The sequence below is a fragment of the Sander vitreus genome, chromosome 1 (genome assembly GCF_031162955.1).
Source record: "Sander vitreus isolate 19-12246 chromosome 1, sanVit1, whole genome shotgun sequence".
In the NCBI taxonomy this organism is placed as follows: domain Eukaryota; kingdom Metazoa; phylum Chordata; class Actinopteri; order Perciformes; family Percidae; genus Sander; species Sander vitreus.
The window spans coordinates 11,521,125-11,534,964 of record NC_135855.1 but is presented as its reverse complement, the minus strand read 5'-3'; the positions used below and the strand labels follow the sequence as shown (position 1 = coordinate 11,534,964).

General features: G+C 39.9%; 2 protein-coding genes across 2 annotated transcripts in view; one reads left to right on the top strand and one right to left on the bottom strand.

Annotated features, from left to right (window-relative positions):
- Positions 1-506: 506 nt before the first annotated feature.
- Positions 507-1,835, bottom strand: cdkn1ca (cyclin dependent kinase inhibitor 1Ca). Its single transcript, XM_078256777.1, has 2 exons — positions 1,344-1,835; positions 507-1,047 (listed from the first exon to the last, which is right to left on the bottom strand). The coding sequence occupies exons 1-2, from the start codon at positions 1,756-1,758 to the stop codon at positions 947-949; spliced, it is 516 nt and encodes a 171-aa protein (XP_078112903.1). The 5' UTR covers positions 1,759-1,835; the 3' UTR covers positions 507-946.
- A 2,535-nt stretch (positions 1,836-4,370) lies between these two features.
- The window catches only part of trpm5 (transient receptor potential cation channel, subfamily M, member 5), a 33,496-nt gene continuing 24,026 nt past the window's right edge, over positions 4,371-13,840 (top strand). The window contains exons 1-7 of the mRNA XM_078264843.1: positions 4,371-4,480; positions 6,757-6,824; positions 7,548-7,704; positions 9,046-9,226; positions 9,667-9,842; positions 9,990-10,167; positions 12,680-12,744. Coding sequence (XP_078120969.1) covers positions 4,454-4,480; positions 6,757-6,824; positions 7,548-7,704; positions 9,046-9,226; positions 9,667-9,842; positions 9,990-10,167; positions 12,680-12,744 — 852 coding nt within the window. The 5' untranslated portion in view covers positions 4,371-4,453. The remainder of the gene's footprint in view (positions 4,481-6,756; positions 6,825-7,547; positions 7,705-9,045; positions 9,227-9,666; positions 9,843-9,989; positions 10,168-12,679; positions 12,745-13,840) is intronic.

Genomic DNA, 13,840 nt, shown 5'->3' with positions numbered 1-13,840 from the left:
GAAAGTTGAAACTCTGTAAAGTGTAAAAAGAATTTCTCCTAAAGACAATGCCACAGCACATTATTTTGTTTATTACAAATCAGTGTTTTTGTATCCTAAACTGTGTGCAGTATATGCTGCAGGGGCCAGTTCATTTAGAAGCTTTTAGATGGAAGAAATATATTCTGGACTATAGAATGTGAAACATTGTTTGGAGAATTGATGAAGTTTTCGGAGCTATTTTGTCACGTTTTACTCAAGATAGGAAACAAAACTAAGATGCTATGATTGTAAATGAACCGGCTCGATGATGGCCGATGCAAAAATCGTTATAAATAAATTAGCATTTATCAACAAATGAATTTGGACTACAGATTATTGCGTTTTTGTCAGTTTCAACGTGCTATATAGGCCTTTCTCAGAGGAATGATTCTCCTGGAAGATGGCAGCAATGATAATCATTCAATCAGAATGTACAACTATAGTGATGAAGCAGTTTATTCAAATTGCAGTATTTGTAGGCATTTACAATCTCAGTTCATTTAGGCAAACACGACAAGGACAAAACAGTGCTTTTCTGTATAGTTAACCCAAGCAGCTCATATTGCAGAAATCCACCAACAAGATTGAAAAAGACACACGCAGAAACAAAATGTCATTAAGTCTTTCAAATGCTCACATAACAAACAGATGAAATTTTGAAAAAAAAACAAAAAAAACATCTATAAACAATCTGTTACAGCAACTTATCAATGAAAAAAATGCAAAGACATTAAATAAAAGTCCATAAATAGAATAAATAACAGAAAAGTGGTATAATGTAACCCCCAAATACTTCACAAATACTAAAAATGGCAATCAAATAAAGTGTAATAAAATAACATATAACAAAATCCTTTGGTGCAGTGAATAGGCCTTGTTCCAGTCCATAAATCATAAATATATTTATATATTTTCAGCAGGATGTTCATCTTATTGTTTTGCACAGAGCTGCTTCATTGGAACTTGTGTGGAAAGGATTCTGGGTGCTCTTGGTTTCTGTAGTCTTCCTTCTCTTTGGGAAAAAATCTGCCAGGAAAAGCAAGAACAATACGACGTTTACTCAATAGTCATCATTATAATCGAATACGTGTGACAATCGTATCACGGCTCTGGCCGCCTGGATAGCTCAGTTGGTAGAGCAGGCGCCTGTTTATATAGAGATTTGCTCCTCGACGCAGCGGGCCGCAGGTTCGACTCCAACCTGCGGCCCTTTGCTGCATGTCATTCCCCCTCTCTCCCCTTACATTTATCCAACTGTCATGTCACTAAAGGCCTAAAAAATACCCCCCAAAAAAAAAAAGTATTATGGATCGGTTTCTCACCTGTAATTCGGGCGTTGTTTCTGTTCTTGGCTGCCGGTTTTGAGAGCGTCCTCTTCCTGCGGACGGGCGTCACTTCAGCGGGACACTTGTGTGTGTTGGAGACGCTGGAGCAGTTCTCCTGGTCGATCCCAGCTGCGCTTTCTTCTTCTTTACTCAGCCTGTCGTCTTCCTCACAGACATCGTCCTTCAGTTGTGCGGACTCCTGATAGGTAGTAGCAGCGCAGTCTGCGGGTATTTCCTCCCACTGAAACCTGCCGCACAGCGGCGTTTCAGCGTGGAAGTTAAAGTTCCAGCGGCGGCTGTCCTGCTCACTGATCTCCTTCAGCTTCAGCGTCAAGTCCCGGCGCAGCTGCTCGTGGTCCACCGGGCCAAATAAACTCCTGCAAACCGACTCTCTGCGCCTGATGGGATTCATCCTTCTAGGGTAGTTCTGGTGGAGTTCTGGTGGGGAAGGTCTTCCTGTAGTTTAAGGGGAAGCTGCTGCTGCTGCTGCTGCTGTCTCCCTCTGGTCTGCTCTGGTCATCACTTTTCTGCAGGACGATTTAAAGGATGAAGGGCTCACGGTGTTCTGTTTAGTACACAATGGGCAGAGGCTGCTGATTGGCTGCAGCTCTCTGAATTGGCGGATAATGGGAGGGGGCAAAATCCAGTCATTGTGTGATGAAGACCACTGAGACCATCAAAGGTTCCATTTTACATTGTGCAATATTTTTGATGAAGTGACGAGCTGTTAAAATTAACCATAGGCCTATAGTGGTCTTCCAGTGGTATACTCTAATGTACTATAATAATGTACTATATATTACTGGCTATCTAGCAGCTGATGCTTGTTTTGGTGTTCAGGGCCAGGGGGGGGGTGTCTAACTGCATGTTAATCACTCCAAAGGGGCAAGAATCTCCCTTTTGGGGGGGGATATCATATTTGGGGTGTGTGTGTTCTCTTAATACATCTGTGGAAGTCTTGAGCATCAACGACTTCATTTCCTGTATTCAGATACACTTTTATGCACCAATTTACGGTGGGAATACATTTATTTAGCCTGTGCGAAGAAGAAAATAACAGATGACAATTCAAAATACATCAAAAATATAATGGTAATGGTATGTTGTTGCGTGTCATTGGGCATTTTTAAGTGGGAATATGGAAATCCTAGAGCTTTCCTAGTGGGTAGGCCTATAGGCTACTGCGTATACCTGCATCACGTAGACTAGGCCTACACCAGCTGCCTTCTTCTATCTGACTGACAGCATTCTTGGTGCACATAGGCTATCCCATAGCCTACAATTTGACAAATGTTGTCATTGTGAGTTCATTTTCCTACTTTTCACTTGCATATGATTGCAACCGTTTAGCCAACACATTAAAAGGCCGTTTTATGTTGACGCTTGGTTGAGGACACCTTGGCGTCGCTTTTGAACGCTCAGACCATTGATGTAGGCTATTAAGAGTCTACAGGAACCATTGGCGTAGCAAGGGCAAAACAACCCTAAAAACCTCATTGTTGTAGTCACAATATCTGAATGAAAAAGGGCAACAAAATGCAGCAGTAGTGCAGTTTAGCCTCCGGAGAACTGCAGTGATAATGGCAAAGTGTAATGGGAAAGTAAATGTATGGTCTAAAATGAAAAAATAGTTCAAATCGGGAGATGAGATTTTGTTTAATTACATATCAGGTCAAGACGACTACAGCAATTAAAAAGACCTTGCTTTAATTGCTTTTTTCTTTTACACAATTAAAGAAGAGTTTTCCACAGATTATAGTGTTTCTAATTTTTGCAATTGCTTTAAAGCCCCAAATCAATGTTCCTACTAGATAATTATAGCCTATACTTAAATAAACTGTTTTAAATAAACAGAAAATGTTTGTTTTTGTCAACTTTGGCTGAGAAACTACAGGAAGGCCTCATTCACACAGTCAAACTGTATATTGACTTCACTACTTCTCAGCATTCATATAGACTATATATATATATATATATATATATATATATATATATATATATATATATATATATATATATATATATATAGTCTATATAACGCAGTATATATACTGCATTATAACTGATCACTGGATCCACAACACTATCTTGACCACAATTTGCACTAACTGTATTCTGACTCTTTACTACATCTCAGCAATGTTATAGATTGTCTATTCATGTATATTATGTTATCACCATAACACTTTCGCATATCCATCGACTTACTTACACCTCACTTTGCGCCGGTTTTGAACTGCCTACTTAATCTGTAGCTTACCTTTGTAGCCTATTGTATTCTGTTTTCTTGTACTAGGCCTATAGGCATAGGTATACTTAAAGCATAAGCGTACAAGACAACATACAGATATTAAAGGTGAAACTGTATGCTGTCTTGTACGCTTATGCTTTTCTTGGCCAGGTCACTGTTGCAAATGAGAACCTGTTCTCAACGGCCTACCTGGTTAAATAAAGGTTACATTAAAAAATTAAAAACAGGGCCCTTTTATGCTAGAATGCAAATAGCTAGTGTGACTAGCCTGGTGATATGAGCCACAACCCTGATAAACTGATTCTCTGTGTATTCATTTGCTATTTCCTGCTGCACACAAATTGCCCTTCTGGGACAAAGAATAAACTAAACTGAACTGAAATATTTCTTTCCATTCAGCTCATATATTAAATATTGCAGCGCTGTCACATTGACGGAGTGAGGATCAATGCTGAGGCTTAGCGATAGGTTGTAATATCCTACTAAATTAGCCTACAGTTTTTATGTGAATCTATTTTCCATTGCATTTTTTTTTTAAATTTGTTAGATGTTTGAGAAAATGCAAAACTATATAGCCTATGTTAAAAAAAAAAACAGTTTGAGTTCCTTAAAAGTAAAGTATTTGAAATACAAGCGTTTCATAGGGCAGCAGGATGATGTGGTCCTGATGAGAGCGATTTGCAGCAGCTGACCAACATGCAAAGCAATGGTGCACAGCAGTGTCTGGGATTGGACAGGAGGAAGAGCCCCACCTTTGTACCACAAGCTGATGGTCCAGGTAGTTCACCTGAGGGCTGTGAAGGAAATGCCTTACAGGTGTTCAGCAGCAGGAGGAGAAGAAACATTTATTTGAGCCATGCAGGAGAGACAAGGCACACCTCTGGTGAGTTTGTACAGTGTAGCAGCTGTTTTCTTTTCTGTTTCACTATAGGGACGTCTATCTAGCTACATTTGGCCAAGTGAAAAGATTATATATCTGTGATTCCCAACCAGGGTGTAGCCTACGTGGAAAGATATATTGTATTGTATTGTATTGTATTTTATTAGTTAGCTAGCTAGCTAGTATGTGAATAACGTTAATATATCCACATATTAACATGAAGTCAAGTGTACACCTGAAAACTAACGAAAAAGCTAACGCTAGCTACATGTCGCAGTCAACATTATGTAAAGGTGTGAAAACTAGTCAGCAGGCGAGCACAGAAGTTTAGCTAGAAGTAATGAATAGATGGATAGGTATAAATAACTAGTTAAAAGTAATGACTGAACAGTTAAAATTCTTAGCTAAAGTAAAAGGGAAACGGTTAAAATAGCTACCTAGCTAAAAGTTGAAATAGTTCGCTAACGGCTAAAATAGAACCAACGTTAGCTTAACGTTAATAAATAGCTAGCTAGCTTTATGGTTGAAACATTCAGTTTTTCTCCAAATAGTAGCTAGCTAGTAGCCTAGAAGGCTATAGTATGGTTGCTGACCAAACCAACTTGACAGTTTAAGTGTATAAAATAATTAATAGTATCCATTTTTATATAATGAATCGTGTTAAATTTGACACATACATTGTGAATTGCAATGAAGGGGTAACGTTAGGCTACGTAGCTAAGTTCATCTGACAGGGTTGGGGGGTTGGGGGTGGGGGACCAACGTTTTTTACTTCAAAATTGTTTCTGTTGATAATAGACATCATATTATATGTCAAGAGTGATAAGGCAATGTATGAAAAATTCATTCTATAATAAAAAAAAAAGTTGTATATGATTTCATAACTGGAGGATGTAGCTAATAACACAGTTGAAGATTTTGACATGAAGGTTAAGCAGAAGTTGTGGATTTTGTGTTTTTCTTAGCCTTAACAACAAACAGAGACGTACTTATGTAGCCTACCTACAGTATTTCTTCACAAGTAGCCTATTAAAAATGTAGACACATATTTCCTACATATCACCCCCTCACCCAATCTCGTTTTATGTGCAATATCTTGTCTCTCTTGGTTTATGGTGAAGTGAAAGATTGATTTTTCCTTCCACAATAATATTTTCAAGTGCTGTAAAATGTTGAAATCAAGTATTGATTTCTAACCAGTATATTCCTTTTTGCCTCATGAATACATATTTTAAGGGCTCTGCAGTTTTACACATACTCATACTGTAGCTGTGTGTTTGCTGTCTGTATGTAAGCTACACTATGAATTAAGAAATCCCAGATCATAATTTCTTCCGTTTCGGTTAATTATGCCAGACTTCAAGCAAAATGTCAGTGTGTGTGTGTGTGTGTGTGCGCGCGTGTGTGTGTGTGTGTGTGTGTGTGTGTGTGTGTGTGTGCGCGTGTGTGTGTGTGTGTGCGCGCGCACGTGTGTGTGCGCGCACGTGTGCGTGTGTTTGGGTGTGTAAGGGTGTCTCTGACCATACCTTTGCATGCAAATCGTCCTGTTTGCATACCCAGTCTTCTTTTCCCTCCCAGATCTAGACCTGTAGTCAAATAAAGGCCTCCAGGTTAATCGCACATTGACTCTCAGTGTGTGTGTGTGTGTGTGTGTGTGTGTGTGTGTGTTAACTATTGTACCACAATTCTATTAAGTCACTTTCGTTAATTCGAGGTACCCACAGAAGCTTTTTGTCAAAGAACTATGCGCTTGTTCTAATCATCTTTCACAAACAGCCCACGCAAATAAAGCTGTGTTTACTCATGCAAATGGAAAATCTTATCAATAATGAATGAGTTTCTTTTCTGAACTCAGTGTCATTTATTTCTATTAAAATAACCATTCAGATATAATCAGACTGGCTGTTTTCTTTGTACAACAATAACTACATACAGACCAAGTCATGATGTCACATTCGGCTGCTTAATAAAAACTGATTGCCATTTGACATATTAGAGGGGTTTTATGTTTAGAACTTCTGTTGGGAGCCTACAGTATTGTGGCCCAGTTTTCTTGGTTTCATGTATATGAGTGACAGGGTTTTGTGAATTTCTAATTCAAACATCATGCAGGAAGCACTTTGTATATGACGCGAGGATGAAAATTCTGCCAACTTTGCATTGACCACAAGTATTTCTAAGAGCCTTCCCCTCTGTTAAAGGAGTGTGCGAGTGAGTCATAATGGATTTAGAGGAAAATAGAAAACCAACATATTATCTGTTTATTCATTTGTTTACAGGTGCCTCTGCAGCCACAGACACGATGTCTGCGATGTGGGGACGTGCTGGAGTGGTCAGAGGAGCACAGGTGTGTGTGTATGCGTATGTGTGTGTGCGTGTGTGCATGTGTATGTGTCTGTGTGTCTGTGTGAAAGTGCTTCGAACAGATACAGTAGGCCTATTCCCTCCTCATAAAGCGATATAAACAATACATTCATGCCAATTGGCAGAAGCTCTTATCTGAAACACATTACAGTGCTGTTCAGTATTCATGATAAAGAAATCCCTATCAGATCATTTGCAAGCAATCAGATCCGACTTGTGGTTAAGCAAGCCATAAAAGGAAGACTTGCTACAGGAAGCAAACATTTGTACTGGACTAAGAAGCTAATTGCTAATTCCAAGCATAGTTTTCTATTTAAGTTATTCATGAGAGCTGGTCATACTTTCCTAGCTGTAGACAAAGAATGCTTTCTGTTAAATGCATAGTATACAAGTATATTTGTAATCCACCTCTGCATTTGGATCTCTTTTAACATAATATGCACTGTGATGCTGTAAGCTTTGCCCAATTAAGGATAAAAGTGAGGGTTATAGCATATGGTGTAGATTAGTGAGTTATGTCCAATTATGTATCAAATATGACATGAAAAATACATAAGAATAAGTTTCTGATAATTCAAATGTGTTTATTGCCAATTATGGTGAAAGCTGGATACTATGTGTATGAATCATGGTTTTATATATAATAATAATTGGTAGAAACTACTGTATACAATACCCATAGCCATTGATTGTGTGCTTCTTTCAGTGTCCTGCTGGGCTGTTCCTGTTGCTCTACGGTGGATGAGACTCTGGAGAATGTTGCCAGAGGCATGGCCATCAGAATGAAGAGGGAAAAGAGTCACTGGGCATCTGGAAGAGTGGGCGACATTGACTTTTCTGGCCATACTAAGACAAGAGGAAAGGTGAAACCAGATAACATAACAAATACTGAGGGTTTTCAGGGCTCTAGAGTGCGACCAATTTGGTGAACAAAATTTGTAAGGGTGCGACTAAGATTTTTCCTAGGTCGCATTGGTGCACCTAACGTCCTCGCATCCGCTGCCTCTCCACGAACGAAGCAATGTCGTTTATATCGATATGGTTTAATGTTGCGTTACATGACCCATTCCTTCTGTAAAGCCGTGCCTGTGTTTGGATCTCTCCTCCGCGCACATGCTGACATTTGTCTACAGTTTTAATTGTTAAATATACTGTAAACAGCTGTATATTGTTAAGTATGAGAGGGGAAACCTGTATTGGTACTAGTGTTTCCGCTGATAACTCTCTGTTATTGCGGCCGCCATGGCAAAAAACACATTAGAAGTTATTAAATGCAACTAACTTCAGTTCGTTGAGTAATAGCGTGTGAGACGGAGTCTGCTGGACCTGGGCGGGAGATGTGACCCGCCAGAATATCATAGTTCATAAAAATGCAGCGCAGTGACGATACAGACATTTCATAGCCTACACAAGACGTGTGTAACGCCGCTGACCCGCCAAAGTGCATTCGACCCGTGCTGGACCCGTTCATAATGAGTCAGCCGTCACTCTGTGAGTAGCATACGCTTCAGTCCATCGCACTCCCCCCTCTCTCCCTCTGTCTCCCTATGTCTTTCTGTCTGTCTGTTTTTTTGTTTTTTTTTTAAGATTTTGGCCTTTATTTTGATAGGACAGCTGAAGACATGAAAGGGGAGAGAGAGGGGGGAATGACATGCAGCGAAGGGACGCAGGTCGGAGCAGAACCCGGGCGTCATCTCTCTCTTTTAATCAGTCTGTTATTGTTGTTGAAAACAAGTGAAGGAGCTTTCTCATATATATATATATATATATATATATATATATATATATATATATATATATATATATATATATCCTAGGCTATTTATTTCAGATAACTTTCATTTACATGTGTTGCAGCTGTATATTTTCAAACTGGTAAAGGAAACCATGTCTTTGCATTTTATTTGAATCACAATCTATTTTAATAAAAGAGCTTGTGAAAAGTGGCTTTGACTTAAAACTGAACATTTAGCCCACTTTGTAAAAAAAATACAGAGCTATATATTGTGTATCGCCATTCAGCGTTAACGGCGACGCGAGGAAAAATTTGGGTGCACCTAAATTTTGTGTTGGCGCACCTAAATAAAAAAGTTAGGCGCACCAGTGCAACCAAGGCAAAGAGTTAGTCTGGAGCCCCGGTTTCATAACAGCATAGAAAGACTTTGCAGAATAACGACATAACAACTCGTCTGTTTTACACCCAGTTTGTGAGGGTGCGCAGCAACACAGACCCAGTGCTGATCTACCAGATGCTGACAGAGGAGTGGGGCCTTGCTCCTCCACACTTGGTGGTGGCCCTGGTCGGAGGAGATGAGCTGGCTCAGATGAAGCCCTGGCTCAGGGACACTCTGAGAAAAGGACTCGTGAAGGCTGCACAGAGCACAGGTTATAATCAAGCGGCTAAAACTGGCCTCGGCTTTTAAAATCAACCTGCCACTGATAAAGAATTGCTTCTCTGTTTCCCTCTATTGGCTGGTAGCAGAATTACTAAAAGCACATCACTGAGATGAACTCTTTTATTTAAATGTAAAGTCTTTTTTTCATGTTTTTAAAATGCATGATAAGTACAACATTTTAATGACGTTTAATGCTTGTTAGGAGGACAAACACAGAATGCTTCATAACCATATAAGGCAATAACCTAATTAGCATAATCAATAGGCCAGCTGTGATGTATAGAATCCAGGATATAACTTTCTGGTTTGATATACACATAGAGACTGGCTATAACTTCCTTTAGATCCTGCTATTAAGTGCATAAAATTCTCTCTATACCACATACACACACACAAACACACACATGCAACTGTTTCTCTGTTCAATAGGGGCATGGATTTTGACTAATGGCCTTCGCTTTGGCATCACCAAGCACTTGGGCCAGGCTGTGAGGGATCACTCGCTGGCCAGCACCTCCTCTAAAGTTCGGGTAGTGGCCATTGGCATCGCCCCCTGGAACATGATCCACAACCGAGAGGCACTACTCACTAGCCACTACGCCAAGGTCTCTGTTCGTACACAGACAATATAGAGCTGATTCAAAAACAGCAGCAACGTCTATGAGCAAAGATTTACACCTTTCACAATAAACGTGTCCATGCTGTCCTCTGTCCTCTGTCTCTGTCTGCATACCTGTATTCATGTGCTCAAGGCGGACGAGCCTGCAGTATACAAGCCACAGGACTTGCCCCACGGGTCCGTGTATTCTCTGGACAGCCACCACTCCCACTTTGTGCTGGTGGAGGAGGATCCCAACAGACCAGGAGCCACCAGTGAAATGAGGGTGAAGCTGCTCAAACACATCTCTCTTCAGCGCACTGGTTATGGAGGTAAAGCCCTTTATCTCACAGAAATAGAACCAGAATCCTTTACTTAAGCAGTAATAGCAGTACCAGAATTTAAAATGACATAATTAAATGTTAATGTCCTGCTTTTACTTATATAATTATAAAAAAAAATATAAACAGTAAAATGCACTTAAACATTAAAAGTAGGAGTACTCATTCCAACAAATGGTCCCTTTCATAGTGTTAAATTATAGATGCATTACGGATTATTTCACTGTCGAGCTGTTTGTAGTACAGGTGGATGCTTCATATACTGAAAAAAGCATAAAAAAAGCCCTGCTTCATATTTAATGACCTTTTCGTATGGCTTGCTGTAAAATCACATGCCTCAAAATTGTACACAGTGCTGTAGTCGAGGGAATGCACATCTGCTCAGAACGGGGGTTTGCAGTACGTCTGCAATTGAAATTCTGTGTGTTGGGTATGGACTTTTCACTGCCCAAGGGTAGTAAAATATATATATATATTAAAGGTTGGAATACAAACTGTCTCCTAAAGAACAGCAAGTGAGTAGACTCACCAGCGTTTGGTGTTTTCTTACTGTCATCCCTGTAGTATTCTTCCAATTAACTCAGGCCCTGTTTACACGAATACGCTCGAGGGTGAAAACGTCAAAATATTTTACCAGATGTGCCTTTCGTTTAGACGGTGATGTCATTTTTGTGGCTTAAAAACGCAAAAAAGTGAAACCACCCTCCAGAGTGGAACTCTTAAAAACGCTCCACCGACGCGTCCCCGTCTAAAGGGTAAAAACGCACTGTGCGAGTGTGTGTGTGTGTGTGTGTGTGTGTGTGTGTGTGTGTGTGTGTGTGTGTGTGTGTGCTGTGTGCCGTGTGTGTGTGTGCGCCGCATGTGTGCATGTGTGTGTGTGTGTGCGCCGCGTGTGTCTGTGTGTGCATTGTTTGGAGCAATAACTCCTCGTCTGTCCAGACAAAATTGTCAGCTTTTGTTGTTCGCTTCGCGCTACAAAGCAGTGAGGAAATGAGGAGAACAGGAGTTTTCATTGGAAAATAGTTATTTTGTATTTACCCAAAAAATGCAAAACAATATAAATCAAGAATGTATTATTTAGACCTATTAAAGAGGTCAACAAAATATAACTATTCTCAAAATAGCACCAACAAAAACCGGATGGTCACTAAACAAACTGACCTAACTGAATGAGACCCAAGGGGACATCATGTATATACTGGCTTGGCCAAACCAAAGGACACACAAGGGGAAAACCAAGATGGACATGAACTACAACTAATACAAAGAAAAACAAACTATACCTAAATACCCCCTCCAACATGGCAGCACATTGTATCGCTCAGTTGGCCGGCCACAGGATTTAACAGTCCTCCACCCATGGCCACACCTTTTTCTCCACCAGGAAGGACATGCCCACCAGCATGGTAACAAGAACAAAAACATAATGAATAAAACAAATAATTATATTATTATTACATAATAATCATTATTTAACCCTACAATGTAGAAATCTGTGTTGTCCATTTGAACAGTGTAAGGCCAAAAGTGCAAATAAATATGTAGATTACAAATCATATAAATAGTGTAATGTGTACCTTTTTGAACATGAATTGTTTGGCGTGTGGCTGACTGAAAAATAAATGAACCTGTGCACTTAACAAAATTAGGTGAAATTGTACAATACAATATTACCGGGGCAGCAGTATCTCAGTCTGTAAGGACTGGGCTTGGTAACCGGTACAAAGTGTGGACTGGTAGCTGGAGAAGTGCCAGTTCACCTTGGTGCACTTGAGCAAGGCACTGACCCCCTAACTGTTCGGCGCAGATGTGCTGTCGCGATCAATCATGACATCTGACATCTCTTGAGAATGAAAGAAATTTGTTTTTTTTTCCAAGGGGGCAAATAATGTAGGCCTACATTATAAAAAACAAGGTATACATTCACCAAAACACATTGTATATACCCTTGAGGTTTAGTTTAGTGCATTTCCTTCCTCATATAACATTTGTTAAGCCAATAATGTAAATTATGAATATGATATGATTCGTGACATGTGTGCTAGTTTGAGCCCTTCTCCGCTGTCTTTGTAGGATTATTGCAGTTACTGTATTATTATATTGGCTCCCAAGCTAGGGGACGGGAGCTCCCAAGGGGTCACAAGATAAATATTAAGAGTTACATGTACATATTTTTACATAGTTTATGTTGTTTTATTGTTGAAATCTGGATAGTTTTACCTCTTCAGGTCTCCAAAACTGTTCAAATTTAACAATCTGAGAGGGGAACATCACTCTTTGGTTTATCTGCTCACAACTCAGACACAAAGGGAACCTGTGAAAAAGACATTTGTCACTATATTTATGAAAATCACTTTGATCAGACAATGCTTGTTTTACAGTTGACAGTAGAAGCCTATGCTCCATTCACGCAACAGTGGGGTGTAATACCAGTGTGGTGATAATTTGAGACACTTTGAGATGCATGAGATATTATTATAAATGTTCTTGTTGGTGCTTGCAGGCACAGGCAGTTTCGAGATCCCTGTTCTGTGTCTCTTGGTCCACGGGGAGCCCAGGATCCTAAAGGTCAGTTTCATTTCTTTATGCTGTGTTACCGTATTTTCCGGACTATAAGTCGCTCCGGAGTATAAGTCGCATCAGTCAAAAAATGCGTCATGAAGAGGAAAAAAACATATATAAGTCGCACTGGACTATAAGTCGCATTTATTTAGAAATTTATTTCACAAAATCCAGACATTTAATCTGGAAAGGCAAGTTATTAAACTGCACAATAGCACACAGAACAAGGGGCTGAAGACGGTAGGTGTCCGGTATGTTAACGTAACGTAACTGCACTGTTGACGAGCCTCTTCCAGCAGCACGTTGTTCAAGCACCCATCTGTGGACTCGTTCCTCCAGCTCTGGCCATCTGGATTTCAGCGCGCGACTAGGTTTCTTTGTTTTCTTCATTGCAGTAAGACTAACCTTTTCGCCAGTCCCAAGTTTCTCACTCACTCCAAACTTTCGTTCTGCTGCTCGATTACCGTTTTCGGCTGCGTATTTTACTACCTGCAGTCGCCTGCAGTTTCTTTTCTTTCTCAGTTGTCTTTAGGAGCAGCATATAGTTGTCACAAGCCTAGAGCGCCTCTCGCGGCTGTAGACGGTAATGTTTTCAGCATGAAATAACATTTAAAACATGTTAAATTATATATATTTTGATATATAAGTCGCACCTGACTATAAGTCGCAGGACCAGCCAAAGTATGAAAAAAAGTGCGACTTATAGTCGAAAATACGGTAGTTACTCAAGAACTTTAAAGACACTGCAAAAAGGACCTTTTGAGAGCTAGATATCTTTTGTCATATGAATGTGCACAATCTGACTTTGAGCAGTAGCTGAGGCTTGAGAACTAGGCTCCAAATCAGATTTTGTCTGTGCCACTTCCCGAAGTCGCTGGCCAAAACCCAGACTGAGAAACAAATTCTTTCTGTTTTCACAAAACTAATCTCTTCGGCTGGAAAGCCTGTCAAAGCCACCACATTAGCATAAATAGAGCCATACAAGATTATGGAATACAGCTAACACTGATCAATATAAGTCTTTGTTTGTGTTTAGTTGAGATGTTATTTCGTGAAACTGAGGATGTTCGTGAGTTTGCCTGCAAGTCTGAACATTATGTCC